This window comes from Octopus bimaculoides, chromosome 16, assembly GCF_001194135.2.
Source record: "Octopus bimaculoides isolate UCB-OBI-ISO-001 chromosome 16, ASM119413v2, whole genome shotgun sequence".
NCBI lineage: Eukaryota > Metazoa > Mollusca > Cephalopoda > Octopoda > Octopodidae > Octopus > Octopus bimaculoides.
This window is the reverse complement of record NC_068996.1, coordinates 38,533,844-38,535,325: the sequence shown is the minus strand read 5'-3', so window position 1 is coordinate 38,535,325 and position 1,482 is coordinate 38,533,844. Positions and strand designations below refer to the sequence as shown.

Sequence of the window (1,482 nt, the reverse complement as noted above, 5' to 3'; positions counted from 1 at the left end):
ACTTTCTAAACTAATTTTCTTCTTTTTTTTGCAGTAAATATCATTTCCTTGAAGACTCAGGTAAGAATCTGTTTTTTTTTTTACCTCTCTAATTTATTATTTTACTTTGACAGATTTTAATATCAAACCATTAAAATAAAGGTGGTGAGTTGGCACAATCGTTAGTGTGCCAGGTAAAATGCTTAGTGGCACTTCATCTGTCTTTATCTTCTAAGTTCAAATGCTGCCAAGGCCGACTTTGCCTTTCATCCTTTTGGGATCAATAAAAGTACCAGTTGAGTACTGAGGTTGATGTCATTGTCTTATCTCCTCCCCCAAATTGCTGGCCCTGTGCTAAATGTATTGGATTTAGGGGACATGATATGAAAACCCCTTTCTGTGCATGTGGAACACTCCTAACTATGAGTCACCTGCTGGTTTGTCCTTTATTGAAGCCTTATTTTTGGTTGGATGATTTGAGAAATTGTACAAAACTGCACAAGACTGGGTCTTAGTCTTACTTCCTCTTGTAAAATTGGCCTATAACATCAGGTAGCAAGACTTCTTCAGTCATCCCTTGCATCTTCTTCCCAGGTGATGCTAAATTGCTTCAGATCTTCTTTGAAGGAGATTTACCATGTTGGCTCTCTCTCTTCCTTCATCCCTCTGGTTGTCTTGGGTATTTGTACTTATGGCAGTTGGAAAATATGACCTGCAGTCTCCTGCAGACTGTGCAGATTGATATGGATTCAAAATAATCATTTTTTGATGTGTGTGTGTGCTTGTTAGTGTGTGTGTATACGTACGTGTGTGTGAGTGTCTGCAGTCCTTTACCTGGAGGGAAGCCTAAATTTGTGCTGATTCAAACTTCTGACACATAACATGTACATATGCACATACATAAACACAGGTAGACAGGCACAAATGTTGTGTTTGTGAATGTGTGTCGGCGTGTACTTGTGCATGGTGCATATCAGTCTCTGTGTACATATGGATGCGTGTATGTTTAAAATGCAGGTTATAATTCTGGGAAATAATTGGATCTACGTTTAAGTATAAGAAGGGACAGAAGTATATGAAGAAATGTATACTTATATATTGAGTACTACGTCTCTGACACAGATGTATGTTTGCATACATCCAACGGGTCTCCACAGGATATCTTGAGTATTTGATATGAATCTCAGAGTTGGAGTAAGCTTCCAGCATTCCAAATTTGCAATGTACTATGAATACTAGTTGTAATCATTTCATTTTACCTGACACCAATTTTGTCTAGAAATATATAAACATAGGCGCAGGAGTGGCTGTGTGGTAAGTAGCTTGCCTACCAACCACATGGTTCCGGGTTCAATCCCACTGCGTGGCACCTTGGGCAAGTGTCTTCTTCTATAGCCTCGGGCCAACTAAAGCCTTGTGAGTGGATTTGGTAGATGGAAACTGAAAGAAACCTGTTGTATATATCTATATATATATGTATATATACATATATATATATATATA

The 1,482-nt window shown here is 38.2% G+C and overlaps 1 protein-coding gene across 1 annotated transcript in view; it reads left to right on the top strand.

The window, feature by feature from the left end:
* Positions 1-1,482, top strand: part of LOC106881858 (eIF-2-alpha kinase GCN2) — a 66,444-nt gene that overhangs the window by 21,260 nt on the left and 43,702 nt on the right. Inside the window, exon 7 of the mRNA XM_052973492.1 lies at positions 35-60. Within this exon, the coding sequence (XP_052829452.1) occupies positions 35-60 (26 nt within the window). The remainder of the gene's footprint in view (positions 1-34; positions 61-1,482) is intronic.